Source organism: Tachyglossus aculeatus, chromosome X3 (assembly GCF_015852505.1).
Source record: "Tachyglossus aculeatus isolate mTacAcu1 chromosome X3, mTacAcu1.pri, whole genome shotgun sequence".
Lineage (NCBI taxonomy): Eukaryota > Metazoa > Chordata > Mammalia > Monotremata > Tachyglossidae > Tachyglossus > Tachyglossus aculeatus.
In genome coordinates this window covers 34,131,058-34,143,580 of record NC_052099.1, presented here as the reverse complement: position 1 = coordinate 34,143,580, position 12,523 = coordinate 34,131,058, and the positions used below count along the sequence as shown (strand labels likewise).

Below are 12,523 nucleotides of genomic sequence, written 5' to 3'. Positions count from 1 at the left end.
GTAAATTTGTAAAAAAAAAAAAATCAGTGAGGGAAAAGACAGTTCATGGAGTCAGAAGGCGAAGGCAGAGGAAAGAGATGTGATCAATCAAAGGTTTTTATTGAGCACTTACTGTGTGGTGAGCACTGTACTAAGCACTTTGGGTAAGTACAATACAAAAGAGTTGGTAGACATCTTCCCTGCCCAAAAGGAGCTTACAGTCTAGATCGGGGTGACCAATATTAATACAGATAAACAATTGGGGTACTTGTTAAGCACTTACTGTGTATCAGGCACTGTACTGAGCTCTAAGGTGGATACATGCAAATCAGGATGGACACAGTCCCTGCCCCATACCGGGCTCATAGTCTCAATCCTCATTTTACAGATGAGGTAACTGAAGCCTAGAGAAGTGAAGTTACTTGTCCAAGGTGACACAGCAGACAAGTGGCAGAGGAGGGATTAGAACCCATGACCTTCTGGCTCCTAGGCCCGTGCTCTAGTCACTATGCCACAGTGCTTCTCATAAGTCCTGGCCTGTTAGGGTTCTCATGTTTACCTGAATTAAAGAAAGATGATAAGATGCAATTGGATCTGTGACCTGTGGACATTCGATATTTGCCCCACCCCAACCCCACAGCACTTATGTACATATCTTTAAATTATATATGATAAATTACTTATCTATTACCCCTTTAGACTGTAAACTCATTATGAGCAGGGAACGCGTCTGCTAACTCTGTTGTATCATACTCTCCTGAGTGTTTAGTACAGCGCTCTGAACATAGTAAGTGCTCAATAAATACCACTGATTGGTTGATTGATTGAAGATGTGGAATGGTCACAGGAAATGACTGAAAGGGTAACAAACAGTCAGCCCAGTTGTTACCTTTGATTCCTGGTGCACCTACAACCTTTGACGCTTTGTAATCTTGACTCATTTCACCCTTTCTATTGCTTCGAACCTTGCCTTTTTCACTAATCATCCACCCTCCCAGAATGAATCCTCCCTAGGGTTCCAGTTCAGTTCAGAACAAAGGGTTCAGTGGGTGTGGAGCAGGAAATGGAGAGTTAGGGTGAATGTTGCTTGCCTCCCCAAACTGGCAAATTACAAACTGTTCCACCAAGCCCTTTTCTATTCTTTCCAGAGACCATTAATAATAATAATAATAATAACATTTATTAAGCACTTACTATGTGCAAAGCACTGTTCTAAGTGCTGGGGCGGTTACAAACTGATCAGGTTGTCCCTCGGGGGGCTCACAGTCTTCATCCCCATTTTACAGATGAGGTCACTGAGGCACAGAGAAGTTAAGTGACTTGCCCAGAGTCACACGGCTGACAATTGGTGGAGCCGGGATTTGAACCCATGACCTCTGACTCCAAAGCCTGTGCCCTTTCCCCTGAGCCACGCTGCATTTGCAGAAGCGGTCATCCCTCAGTGACAGTGATACATTTTGGATTATCAGTTTCTGGCTTTAAAAAAGAAATGATTCCCAGCTGAACTGAGGTTAAATCATCCAGGAAAAATCTAACTCTCCATTGAGATTTTTGTGTCCTTCCTCCCCCATTAGACTACAAACTCCTCAAGGGCAGGGCACGCATGTTTCTGCTTCTGTTGTGCTTTCCCAAGCACTTAATACAGGGGCTTCCTGCCTACTAACTCTGTTGTATTCTCCCAAGTGCTTACTACAGTCCTTGGCACCCAGGTGTTCAATTAATACCATTGGATGAATGGAGTTGTAATACTTATTCAGACAAAAAAAGGGTTTTTACATCCGAAAAAAAGACAACTCCAAGGCATTTGGCCTGACGTATATTACACTCTCACAGGCAGGGTAGAGAAGTCGTCTTTGTGATAGAAATATGTCAGAGAAGCAACATGGCCTAGTGGATAGAGCACAAACCTGGGAATCAGAAGGACCTGGATTCTAGTGCCAGCTCTGCCACTTGTCTGCTGTGTGACCTTGGGCAACTCTTTTCACTTCCCTGTGCCTCAACTACCTCAACTGTAAAATAACGATTTCCAGTGGCAATGTATGGATCCAAAAGCCAGACAGTGAAAAAACAGGATAGAAAGAACATCGATTCTTTTGAAATGTGGTGTTGGAGAAGGCTTTTGCGAATACCATGGATTGCCCAAAAAACAAACAAATGGATTTTGGAGCAAATTAATCCAAAGTGGTCTTTAGAAGGCCATATGACTCGAATTAGATTAGCATATTTTGGACACACCATCAGGACAACTAATTCTCGGGAGAAGACACTAATGCTAGGAAAAGCTCAGGGAAAACATAGAAGAGGCAAACCAGCAGCTAGATGAATAGAGACCATAATAACAATAATGGAAGAACCGTTAGAACGTTTATGGATTATGGCAGAGACAGTCGTCCTGGAGAAAATATATCCATAGAGTTGCTATGAGTTGGAAATGACTCGATGGCATTTGATAATAATAATAATAAAATGAGGATTAAGTCTGTGAGCCCCATGTGGGACAGGCACTGTGTCCAATCTGATTATCTTGTATCTACTCCAGTGCTTAGAACAGTGCCTGGCACATAGTCAGTGCTTAAACCAAAAACCATAAACAAATGTCTCTGTAAATCAAATTGTCTTTGTTTATCATCTTGAAGGTAAACCAAGAAGATGGTGACTTCTATCCATTTTCCTTTCATCGCTTTGAAGAGGTGAAGATCATAAAACTAGTTTTGACACTTTGTAATCAGAACCCCCGTACTTCAGGCAGTTTGCTCTTGTGGCATTCACCTGATCAGATTAAGTTTCCCATTCTCTGCCAGGCCTAAAATTAGAGTCGCCGCCCAGGGTATGTGTGATGTTTTTATCCTGATGTTGGCATGGCATCTTCCCTTTCCTTTAGGCACTTTTGTTTCTGTATTAGTTGGACTCAGTTTTGGTTTCGGCTTTAGTCTTTCGAAACCTGCACTGAGAAAACACTATCCTCTGTCAGGAATGGAAATGACCCACTGTTGGGTAGGGACTATCTCTATATGTTGCCAACTTGTACTTCCCAAGTGCTTAGTCCAGTGCTCCGCACACAGTAAGCGCTCAATAAATACGATTGATTGATTGAATGCCAAGCTTCAGAGTTGGGACTGTAAAAGAGCAGGAAGCAAGAAGGAAATTACAAATCTGTTTTCAGTAGCCATTTTATTAAAGGAAAAATGCATAAAACAGCATTCCGTGAACCTCACTAGACTCAGCGAAAGATCTCTGGGATTGCGTTGAAAATATTTATCTCCACTACTTCCTATGGGGCAGAATATCGGCCAAGGAACAGAATGGTTCCACTACAATTGTGCCGGATGAAGAACAGGAATGGATGATCAGCAGTGACCTCTGGCTCATGCATTGCCATGCAAAACACAGCGATGCCTGCAGTGGCAGCGGCTGCTTCTGTGCCTTCCTCATTCACTTCCACGAAGGATTTGTGGATAATTTTGGATATAAAGAGATCCCGAGCTCCTGACATGCCGGACAGATCAGCCCTGCCACTGTCAAAGAGATCCTTCAACCCCAAGCGAGACAAATGAGAGTTAAGATTGTAGCTGTCTTCCAACTTAAACTTGGGCAGACGCACATGAACATCCAGGGACTCCAGGTTTTGGGACTGAGTCCATTCCTTTAGCTTTTCCAAGGTGAGCTGCTTCTCAATCTGGAATTAGACATTCAGAGAAGAGGAAATCCATGACTGTGCTGCCGTAAAGAGGAGGGGTATTATAAATAGAAAACTATTTTGCTAAAAGTACATTTTCAACAGCGACTTAAATAAACAAATCCACCAAACTATTAGCCCCTCTCTCTATAGAAAATTTCACCTTTAAATTTCTGAGATCTACTCAACCAAGCGGCAGATTGGAGAATAATAATAAAATAATGCTGGTATTTATTAAGCGCTTACTATGTGCGAAGCACTGTTCTAAGTGCTGGGTGACATCACCATAGTAATAACAGTAATTGTTATATGGCATTGATTAAGCCCTTACTATGTGTCAAGCACCGTTCTAAGTACTGCAACAAATATAAGTTAATCAGGTCAGACATAGCCCCTGGCCCACATGAGGCTCACAGTCTAAGAAGGGAGAGAGGTATTAAATCCCCATTCTGCAGTTGACGAAACTGAGGCCCGGAGAAGTGACTTGCCCAAGGTCACACTGCAGGCAAATGGCAGGCTAGGGATTAGAATCTGGGATGAGAACTCCTAGGCCCAGTTTTTTTTCCAATAGGCCACTCTACTAGCCATAGCGACTTTACTAAACCATAAAGCCCCAGTGTCATACTGCAAGAAAACACAGTTTCTGCCCTTCCAGAGCTTAGTGGTGGAGTACATTTTTTTTTTAAGTTTGAGGACTTCAGCAAATGTTTATTGGATCTCTGCGTTTAAGTGTACCAGTCTTAAGTTTTTCACAGTTTAAGTGTATAAGTCTAATTTAATCATGGAGATTAAATTTAACATACTGAAAGGAAGAGAAGGTGAATAAAATTTCAGAACAAAACACAAATCTTTGCTTTACAGTGGTGTTTCCCCCTCTCTATAGCAGCCCTTGCCTTGTTGCACTTACACAAAGCCAATTCAAGTATGGATTATCAAGGAAGGGCTATCCAAAGTGGAAGACATGAGAGCTGGAGAAGGGGCCCATGTCCGCTCTAAAAAGGGAATCAGCCACTGGATATTTACAGATAATTGCTCGATTTCTTCCAAAATAAAGATTCACCGGGGTGGGGGGGGAGGACAGACAGGAATGGGAGACGAGAGAGGGTGAGAGATGGAAGAGACCCAACCCAAGAGGGAAGGGAAACTGAGAAGTTCATAGGAAGATTTTTTTGAAAAATGTAAAAGCAGTCCAGGGCTTACGTTTGTGAGGCCAGTAGAGTCATCCTCGATATCATCTGGTAACAAGATGATCATGCTAAGTTCATCGTCCACATAAGGAAGTTCTAACACATGGCACTTCAGTTCTTCCACATAGCCATAGGGTAGTTTCTTCTTCTGGTACATCATTTTCACTGTTTTTTGTTCCCTCTGGAATTTTGGAAAAAAATAAAGAAATGAAAAAACAATCAAACACATCTTCTCGCATCCCCCTAAAATGAGGAACACAACCTAGACAGCTAGTCTTAACATTAATTGGGGAAGTCATTCCTGCTTTCATTACCTTATTTAGCCTAAATGGCTTATCAGAAGTGTCCTTTTCATCAAATTTCTCAGCCCAGTTTCCTTTGAAATAGACGGCATTCACCAGGACAAGTTTTGTCAGGCTGTCAATAGTTCCCGCTGCCAAAAGTTCGGGGATTTTACCTTCAGAAAAAAAAATTGTTGCATTGGATTTTCAACTTGTTTAAATAAAAATGACAATTTCATGAATTCTGGATTACAGTTCAATCAGTCCTGAATTTATGAACTCATAACCTCTATCCTGTTCACACATGTTGATGGCCATCCAAGGTAAAGGAGCTCTGAGAGGGTGCTTATTCCCTACATCGGGCCCTCAGAGCACTGGGAAAAGAAAAGCCACTGGGCTTGGTCCCGCAGAAGGGACCGAGAACTCTTGCTGAAAATAAAAGCCACTGAACTAATTTTGGGCCCCGAGTAAAAGGCTTCTTTACACATACTCACTCACCAGTGACAGCCTAACCAGCCTATTCCTATTTAAAGGAATAGGCCTATTTAATGTGGACTCTGAGCCCATACAGTGTTTCTTGGTTGATCTTCAAGAATAAGTTTGACAAGATGGATCTGATCTTCTTGAGTGAAGCTGACTGAATTCTGAGAGTACATCAAAGTGGGAAGGAAATATATTTGCTGCATACGACTGGGTGTTGCTTATTTTTCAACCAGGATGTCCTTACCTTCCGTCTGCCCCTCTACCCACTGGTTGATCTCCTTTCGGGCTTCTTCCGAAGCTTGTATGAAGTCCACAGTGGTCGAACTGGCACCGCACAATTTCTCAGTGGAAGCCAAGAAGTCCTATGAAAGGGAAAGATAAGAAACGGTTGGTTCCACTCTGATCGTAGAAACAACAGGAGACAAAATTTTTTAAATGCTTCAGTTCTGGCACATCAATGCCATTTTAAAATAAAAGCTTTCCGGCTAATGTATTCATTATCACACACAATTCATCTCCAATAAATGGGAAAGCTGTGAGAAAATACTGTCAGTTTTCTCTTTCAGTAGAAGATGAAAATATGGAACTAGACAATGGCTTTGCTAATAAATCTAATGGCAAACTTTTCAGTAAAGATAATCAGGATTAGCGACCAGCTCAATAAACTGTCAATGGGAGTACTGCCACTGGAATGGTTTTGCCTTCATTCTGGGGGCTGGTAAAATTTATCTGTAGATTCTCAAAGTTGTTAAATAGTAAGATTTCAAAATGATATTGGGGTAAACTAGATAAGCTCCAAACCAACTAACGCCCTTCTGAAGATAACTGGTGTCTCTATGGTGTTCAGCCGCTTGCTCGCGTTTTAAAATTGGAACCACCGACAGAACTTACTGGAAGGAAACTGTAGGTCTTCTCTCCATATAGCCGACTGGCAAGTTTCAACACATAGGAAGCTCCCCCTTTGTTAATGTCCGCATTCAGGCTCTGAAACCCTGAAGAAACCTCATCAACGGCATCAAAATGAAATACCTGAATTGTTTGGGAAAAAGTACAGAGTTAGCACATCTTTAGGTATTTTGGCTAGTATCAGGAGTTAGAATTGTTTTTCTATTGCTAAAGACACTACTTGAAAACCTAGGAAATATTCTTATTAGTAATGAATGGTAATCAGGGACCTAAATCTTGTAGTCAGCACTAGAAATACGCTCTAAACCTGGGGAATCTACATTTAGCATATGCTGGAGCTTTCAGTCAGGAAAGGCAGATTAGGCTCGGACCTTTAACTTCGTGCAGCGGGGCAGATTTTACTGAAGCTCAACTGCACAGTACCACTCACATCCTTTCATTCATTCATATTTATTGAGCGCTTACTGTGTGCAGAGCACTGTACTAAGCGCTTGGGAAGTACAAGTTGGCAACATATCCTCCCATCCCTTGTCAGCTGGGTTCCCGCCGGGGCCCTGAACAGTTGAGTTGGCGAGTAAGATGGGCAGGGGAGGAGCACGGTACATAGCGGAGGTGCAGGTTTCACCCAAGTTAGCCAGCAACAGGCAGAACCCAGATGTTCAGGTTCCCACACCGGCGCTCTTTCCGTTGGTCCAACAGCAGGGCTACATACAGCATATAAATAGAAGGTTCTATGAGGACTAGGTGGTTTCCTTCTTTATCTGATCCAGTAAATTTCAATCATGCAAATAAATAGAAGGTTCCATGAGGACTAGGTGGTTTCCTTCTTTATCTGATCCAGTACATTTCAATCATGCAAATCAATAGAAGGTTCCATGAGGACACTCCTCACCCTGGGCTTCAAGGCTGTCCATCCATCACCTCGCCCCCTCCTACCTCACCTCCCTTCTCTCCTTCTCCAGCCCAGCCCGCACCCTCCGCTCCTCTGCCGCTAATCTCCTCACCTTGCCTCGTTCTCGCCTGTCCCGTCGTCGACCCCCGGCCCACATCAACCCCCTGGCCCGGAATGCCCTCCCTCCCCACATCCACCAAGCTAGCTCTCTTCCTCCCTTCAACGCCCTGAGAGCTCACCTCCTCCAGGAGGCCTTCCCAGACTGAGCCCCCTCCTTCCTCTTCCCTCCTCCCCCTCTCCATCCCCCCCGCCTTACCTCCTTCCCTTCCCCACAGCACCTGTATATATGTATATGTGTTTGTACGTATTTATTACTCTATTTATTTTACTTGTACATATCTATTCTATTTATTTTATTTTGTTAATATGTTTTGTTTTGTTCTCTGTCTCCCCCTTCTAGACTGTGAGCCCGCTGTTGGGTAGGGACCGTCTCTATATGTTGTCAACTTGTACTTCCCAAGCGCTTAGTACAGTGCTCTGCACACAGTAAGCGCTCAATAAATACGATTGATTGATTGATTGATTGACTAGGTGGTTTCCTTCTTTATCTGATCCAGTACATTTCAATCATGCAAAGTCAATATTGTTCATGACACGGTGGAAAGGAGAGGTCTCACCGCCAACCTCTCGCCCACATCTGCCTCTGGCCTGAAACACCCTCCTTCTTCATATCTGACAGACAATTACTCTCCTCACCTCAAAGCCCTATTGAAGGGACATCTCCTCCAGGAGGCCTTCCCTGACTGAGCCCTCCATTCCTCTTCTCCCATCCTCTTCTGTGCCACCTTGACTTGCTCCCTTTAATCATCCCCCCTCCCGCCCCCACAGCACTTATGTACATATCTGAGATTTTATTTATGTATATTAATGTCTGCCTCCTCCTCTAGACCATAAGCTTATTGTGGGCAGGGAATGTGACTGTTATATTGTTAATATGACACTCTTCCCAGCTCTTGGTACAGTGCTCTGCACACAGTAAGAGCTCAATAAGTACATTTGACTGACTATACTTATTTAAAAAAATACAAAAGTAATCCCAACTTTTTTACAAACGTATCTGACCACGTGGAAACCCTTCAAATACAGCCAAGCTAATAAAAAATGAAACAATTTTCCCCAGAGGATGAGAAGAGATCATTGATTTTATTCTCATTTCACTGCCTGGGAACTTCTGGGCAATGAGCATCTGTAAAGACCATTAAGTCTATTTGAGAAATCTCTCCTTCTACTGGCTCCTTTCCCTTAAAATCCAAGCAAATCCTAGAAATCATTACTTCTGATTTTTAATAAAATCTACATTGGCCACTGACATAGAATTACCGCCTCATCAGCTCCTTTCTCTTTACTTTTCCTTTTGCTTTCTCTATCCCCTTGCTCCTTTGATCACCTGTAATGACACACTCTTCAGTTAATATAATTTGTTGGGCCCCTACTGATTGTTGAGCACCGTTCTGTTGAGCAAAAGAGAAGTTGAAGACACATCCCTGTCCTGACCACAGTCATTATGATTGCCACACTAAGAACATTCTTGCTTCCAAGGGCCTTTCCGACTCTCAAGGTCGACAGTTTGAAAGAGGAAAAGAATGCTACTTCATAACTCTGAATTGCAATATCTGGAAGCAAAAGTTCTTTCTGTAGTGAAAGACAGAGGGGAGGAGAAAGGGACCAAATGTTTTCCTGACCTTTGACATCTGGGCTGCAGTGTTTCCCCGGGTGCCTATATAGATCATGGCCAAAGCAGAGGTAATGCTGATTGGAGAGATGAAGATGTTTCCACTTGGGTTGGTTTCATTGAGCACTCTGAACAGATCGAGGGCAAATTGGGTAGTTGCGGTGCTCACTGCGGTGCTCATGGCTAAAGGCTAAGACACAAAACGAGTTTATTTTGACAGAGTTGGTCTCTTCTGGGCCTTGGACTCCTCAGGGAAACCTCTGAGGACCGTCGATCAATCACTGGCATTTATGGAGTGCTTACGGTGTGCACAGCACAGTATTAAGCGCTGGGGAAAGTGCGATACAACAGAGTTGGTAGACGCAAAACCCTGCCCACAAGGAGCTTATAGTCTATAGAGGGAAGTCGGGGTTTGCAGTTGCCGGGGATGACACCCGGGGTCTCATGCCGTCCTCCCATAACGGCAGAGCATTGGCTCAGGAAAAGCAACATGGCACAGTGGGCAGAACACGGGCCTGGGCATCAGAAGGTCATGGGTTCAAATCCTGGCTCCGCCAACTGTTGGCTGTGTGACTTTGGGCAAGTCACTTAACTTCTCTGGGCCTCAGTTACCTCTTCTGTAAAATGGGGATTAAACCTGTGAGCCCCCCTTGGGACAACCTGATCACCTTGTAACCTCCCCAGTGCTTAGAACAGTGCTTTGCACACAGTAAGCGCTTAACAAATACCATCATTATTTATTATTACGGTCACGGGTTCTAATCCCAGCTCTGCCGCTTGTCAGCGGTGTGACCTTGGGCAAGTCATTTTGCTTCTCTGGGCCTCAGTTCCCTCATCTGTAAAATGGGGATTGATTGAGACCATGACGAACCCAGCGCTTAGTACGGTGCCTGGCACAGAGTAAGCGCTCAACAAATACCACAATTATAATTGGGGGCGGGAGGGTGGGGAAACTGGAGTGCTAGGCGAGGGAGCTCAGTTGGGAGTCGCTCCGAGTTCCGCCACCGGGTGGGCGCTGCGCTGAGCGGTCCCCTCCGACCCCCAACCACCTGGACCCTTAGGTGGGTTTGCACCTGCTCCCCCTCCCCTCTCTCTGCTCCCCCTCCCACCCCTCCTTGCTCCCCCTCCTCTCTCTGCTCCCCCTCCCACCCTTAATAATAATAACAATAATGATGGCATTTATTAAGCACTCCCCTCTGCCCTTCTCTGCTCTCCCTCCTCCCCCTCCCACCCCTCCCTGCTCTCCTCCCACCCCTCTGCTCCCCCTCCCACCCCTTTCTGCTCTCCCCTCCTCCTCTCTGCTCCCCCTCCCATCTGTTTTCCCTCCCACCCTTCTCTGCTCCCCTCTCCCACCCCTCTGCTCCCCCTCCCACCCCTCTCTGCTCCCCCCTCCTCCCCTCTGCTCCCCCTCCCATATTTTCCCTCCCACCCCTCCCTGCTCCCCCACCTCCTCTCTGCTCCCCCTCCCATCTGTTTTCCCTCCCACCCCTCTCTGCTCCCCTCTCCCACCCCTCTCTTCTCCCCCTCCCATCCCTCTCTTCTCCCCCTCCCATCTGTTTTCCCTCCCACCCCTCTCTGCTCCCCTCTTACCTCCTTCCCTTCCCCACAGCACCTGTATATATGTATATACGTTTGTACATAATTATTTCTCTATTTATTTATTTATTTATTTTACTTGTACACAGCTATTCTGTTTATTTTATTTTGTTAGTATGTTTGGTTTTGTCTCCCCCTTTCAGACTGTGAGCCCACTGTTGGGTAGGGACTGTCTCTACATGTTGCCAATTTGTACTTCCCAAACACTTAGTACAGTGCTCTGCACACAGTAAGCGCTCAATAAATACGATTGATGATGATGCTCCCCCTCCCACCCCTCTGCTCCCCCTCCCACCCCTCTCTGCTCCCCCCTCTCCTCTGCTCCCCCTCCCATATTTTCCCTCCCACCCCTCCCTGCTCCCCCCTCCTCCTCTCTGCTCCCCCTCCCATCTGTTTTCCCTCCCACCCCTCTCTGCTCCCCTCTCCCACCCCTCTGCTCCCCCTCCCACCCCTCTCTGCTCCCCCTCCCATCTGTTTTCCCTCCCACCCCTCTCTGCTCCCCTCTCCTCCTCCCTGAGCCCACTGTTGGGTAGGGACCGTCTCTCTATGTTGCCAACTTGTACTTCCCAAGCGCTTAGTCCAGTGCTCTGCACACAGTAGGCGCTCAATAAATCCGATCGATTGATTGATTGATTGATTGCCCCCCACCCCCCGGACACTTGGGGCCTGGTCCTGGTTACCGGATTGAGGAGGCCGAGGAGGAGGAGGAGGAGGAGGAGGCCGGTGCGGACCCTGCTGAGCCAAGGCTCCTTCTATCTGTTGCTTCCCAAGGGCTCAGTACAGTGCTCTGCACACAATAAGCGCTCAATAAATAGGATCGATCGACTGATTGTGGGGCGGGGCCGGGGGCGGGGGCCTGCCCGGAGGAGGCGGGGCTGGCCCCGGAGGAGGAACTCAACAACAAACCGGGCCTACGGGGCTACTACCAATCAGGGCATTTGGGAAGCGCCTACTGGGTGCGAAGCACTGTTCTAGACGCTCTTCCAAGCCCTTCCCTCGGCCTGGAGCTCCAGGAGCCCCTTTTAGACTGTGAGCCCACTGTTGGGTAGGGACTGTCTCTATATGTTGCCAATTTGTACTTCCCAAGCGCTTAGCACAGTGCTCTGCACATAGTAAGCGCTCAATAAATATGATTGATTGATTGATTGAGCGACCGGCCAGCGCCACCCATCAATCAGGCACATTTATGGAGCGCTTTACTATGTGCAATCAATCAATCAATCGTATTTACTGAGCGCTTACTGTGTGCAGGGCACTGTACTGAGCGCTTGGGAAGTACAAGTTGGCAACATATACAGTCCCTACCCAACAGTGGGCTCACAATCTAAAAGGGGGAGACGGAGAACAAAACCAAACATACTAACAAGATAAAATAAATAGAATAGATAGGTACGGGTAAAACAAATAAATAAATAGAGTAATAAATATGTACAAACATATATACATATGTACATATGGGCACAAGGCGCTTGGGAGAGGAAATGCATCCGATCTCTGTCTCTGTTTTTTTCTCTGCCCCTTTTAGACTGTGAGCCCAATGTTGGGTAGGGACTGTCTCTATATGTTGCCAATTTGTACTTCCCAAGCGCTTAGTACAGTGCTCTGCACATAGTGAGCGCTCAATAAATATGATTGATTGATTGATTGATTGATCGTATTTATTGTGCACTCACTGGGTGCAGAACACTGTGCGAAGCGCCGGGGAGAAGACTGTTCACCCAGTCGTATTTATTGAGTGCTTACTATGTGCAGAGCACTGTACGAAGCGCTTGGGAGAAGATGATTCATCCA

General features: G+C 45.7%; 1 protein-coding gene across 1 annotated transcript; it reads right to left on the bottom strand.

The window, feature by feature from the left end:
- Window positions 1-3,133: 3,133 nt before the first annotated feature.
- On the bottom strand, window positions 3,134-11,551 carry LOC119948831 (leukocyte elastase inhibitor-like). The gene is made up of 7 exons (XM_038770338.1): window positions 11,413-11,551; window positions 9,147-9,326; window positions 6,498-6,635; window positions 5,851-5,968; window positions 5,157-5,299; window positions 4,856-5,023; window positions 3,134-3,655 (listed from the first exon to the last, which is right to left on the bottom strand). The coding sequence occupies exons 2-7, from the start codon at window positions 9,315-9,317 to the stop codon at window positions 3,251-3,253; spliced, it is 1,143 nt and encodes a 380-aa protein (XP_038626266.1). The 5' UTR covers window positions 9,318-9,326; window positions 11,413-11,551; the 3' UTR covers window positions 3,134-3,250.
- Between the last annotated feature and the right edge of the window lie 972 nt (window positions 11,552-12,523).

Excerpts from the sequence above, each read along its gene's own strand:
- LOC119948831 (XM_038770338.1), bottom strand. The coding sequence starts at position 9,317 with ATGAGCACCGCAGTGAGCACCGCAACTACCCAATTTGCCCTCGATCTG. Across the intron at positions 5,969-6,497 it reads AGACCTACAGTTTCCTTCCA|GACTTCTTGGCTTCCACTGA; the intron begins GTAAGTTCTGTC and ends TCCCTTTCATAG. Across the intron at positions 5,024-5,156 it reads AGCCATTTAGGCTAAATAAG|AGGGAACAAAAAACAGTGAA; the intron begins GTAATGAAAGCA and ends CCAAAATTCCAG.